General features: G+C 43.3%; 1 protein-coding gene across 1 annotated transcript; it reads right to left on the bottom strand.

Moving 5' to 3' along the window:
• Nucleotides 1–2,211: 2,211 nt before the first annotated feature.
• Nucleotides 2,212–2,658, bottom strand: h2bk1 (H2B.K variant histone 1). Its single transcript, XM_008283020.1, has 2 exons — nt 2,545–2,658; nt 2,212–2,451 (listed from the first exon to the last, which is right to left on the bottom strand). Exons 1-2 carry the CDS (start codon nt 2,656–2,658, stop codon nt 2,215–2,217), a joined length of 351 nt encoding a protein of 116 aa, XP_008281242.1. The 3' UTR covers nt 2,212–2,214.

Genomic DNA, 2,658 nt, shown 5'->3' with positions numbered 1-2,658 from the left:
ACGCTGTCCTGGTTCTCCGGCTTCCGCCCACAGTCCAGGAACATGCTGAGGTTAATTGGTGATTGTCACTTGTCCGTAGGTGTGAATGTGAGTGTGCTTGGTTGTCTGTCTCTAAGTGTAGCCCTGTGATAGACTGGTTACCTGTCCAGGTGAACCTGCCTTCCCCCTGAGTCAGCTGGGATAGACTCCAGCCCCCCATGACCCTAGTGAGGATTAAGAGGTGTACAGATGATGGATGGATATTATGATGTATATAATGTCTGGCATTCGTCAAGTGTACTCATAGGCTACATCAAGTTAAAGTTATCTACCACACTTTGGGAACCTTTACCTGCATTAACTGTGGTTGTATTGACTTTCAAAGCTCTTTTCTGTCCCTTTTATAAGGTCTCCAATCACTGCAAATGAGTTTATTCACGATATAAAGTGCAAGAATCAAGAAGAGATCATCTGACTGGCAGCAACTGAGCCTTTATCAAGCTTAAGTTTACAGCCACCTGTCTAATTCCCCACCTGAGCTTGCTGCTGTGCTCTCAGTGCGTCCTTGTTTATTAGTATCAGGAGATACAGCTGCTGCCTTTGCTTTTGGATTGATAAGAAAATATGATGTTCACATGTGGAACAGGCAGGAGAATGGATGACACAAAACTTTCCTGCAATCAGAAAGAAGGTTTGTTGGTGTATGTTAGATCGGTGGACGGCTCTAAAATATGACTGTAGTGTTTGAGTTATAGCAGGATCGTCTTCTACGACACTCCCTTATGCTGCTAGTGTGAGTTAGGAGGTTAAAAGGAGTAAAAACAAGAAATTTCCTGGGGTTGGGGCTTGACTAAAACACAATGTTCATCATGTGAGAAAATACATTCAGTTTATTTTACACACCAAGTTAAAACCACCACTAATCCCATATGATAAACATCCTCTGTTCATGAAGGTGCTGATTGCTGTGACTGTCTGTGATGCTGCTAAAGTGTGCATCGCTCCATCCTGACTAATATGGATGTGATGGACACGATAACAAGCAATCAGACGATGTCATTCAGCGCAGGTCAGCGGTGCCACGAACTACAGACCACACAGTTGAATCAATACTCTTCTAAGATAATTACAGGAGAAAAAAAAAAATCAACATTACAATCTCCATGAAGGGAAGATTTATGGTTGTTAGACTGTACTGGTGTAACCTAATGTGAATGCAGGCGTTACATATAAACGCAGCATCACACTGACACCATGCACCTGGGTTGTTTTAAATCCTTTCCCACATACAATCAAATAATAATATATGGTTTCACTACAATAGATATAATGCAACAGTTTGCATCAATCTAAGCGTCTGCTGATGGAATTACATTCAGTCTAACTACACTGAGTCACGGGAATTAGCCTTTCTGCAAAGTAGAAAGTTTTACACACCAGTTCATCACTGTGTGGGCTTGTTCAGGTAGAAGGGACTTGAAATACTGAAATCAAGGTAAATAAAAAGTTATCAAACAATTGCATTAAGTCACCTCAACTTGGCTTTTGCTTTAAATTTTAAAATGAAGCTCGATAACCAGTTTAAAATGGCTTTTAGTACCGAGCTGCATGGTGACATTTTACTTTGGTTTTCATGTACACACTTTTAGATTTATATATTTTAGTGTCTTTGCCATTTTATTATCTGTTTTCCTTCTGTTTTAAGTTATTCTTGTTTTCCCTGTGAAGCTCTTTGGTCACCCTTTGGGCTGTTGTAAAGGACTATATAAATAAAGTTTGGTTAAATCGACTAATGCAGAGATTTGGGTTTAAACTACACATAATGTTAAGTTGATGCAACAATATTTCATCATAATGCAACTCTCCAAATGAATAAACAGGAACTTCTGTCTTGCAAAGATGCATGTGATTAAATAGTGAGAACTGGTGCCTTAGATGACTTTCTAAGAAACATTTAAAATTGACACTGAGCCACTTTTATTTCCGGTGAAGCTGCAGCTGACAGTCCCTCTGGATGTATGACACATTAATATTCGTAAATCATAAGCCTGTAACGTGACAGATGTGCAATTACCCCATCTAGTGGTTAACGCTGACGTTAATGCTCTAAATGGGAGGGAAGAAAAAAAAAAAAAAAAGACCATCAGCTTTCTGTGCTTTTATTGAATCGATCAGCAAAAAAAATAGACATATATAAATAAAAGCTGAGGCGCTCGTCGCAGCACATGTGCGGGCTCACTTGGAGCTGGTGTACTTGGTGACCGCCTTGGTGCCCTCGGACACGGCGTGCTTGGCCAGCTCCCCGGGCAGCAGCAGCCGCACCGCCGTCTGCACCTCCCGGCTGGTGATGGTGGAGCGCTTGTTGTACTGCGCCAGCCGGGACGCCTCGGTGGCGATGCGCTCGAACAGGTCGTTGACGAAGGAGTTCATGATGCTCATGGCTCTGCTGGAGATGCCGGTGTCCGGATGAACCTGCGGGAGACACGCACATGGCCGCGGGGTCACTGGGAAGCGCGTGGGAGCGGTCGTTACCGTCGGCGCGGCGCGCTCCCGTCAGTCACCCACCTGTTTGAGAACTTTGTAGATGTACATGGCGTAAGTCTCTCGTCTCTTGGCTTTTCTCTTCGCCTTCTTCTCGCTCGAACTCTTCCCCTTCTTCTTGGATATGTCGTTGGTCAT

This window comes from Stegastes partitus, unplaced genomic scaffold (assembly GCF_000690725.1).
Source record: "Stegastes partitus isolate 25-593 unplaced genomic scaffold, Stegastes_partitus-1.0.2 Scaffold295, whole genome shotgun sequence".
NCBI classification, from domain to species: Eukaryota; Metazoa; Chordata; class Actinopteri; family Pomacentridae; genus Stegastes; species Stegastes partitus.
The sequence above is the reverse complement of the archived record's forward strand: the minus strand, read 5'-3'. Positions and strand labels throughout refer to the sequence as shown.

Bases quoted from the DNA above. Each gene is read 5' to 3' on its own strand.
- h2bk1 (XM_008283020.1), bottom strand. From the start codon at position 2,658: ATGACCAACGACATATCCAAGAAGAAGGGGAAGAGTTCGAGCGAGAAG. The intron at 2,452-2,544 runs GTGGGTGACTGA...TGTCTCCCGCAG, and splicing joins TCTACAAAGTTCTCAAACAG to GTTCATCCGGACACCGGCAT.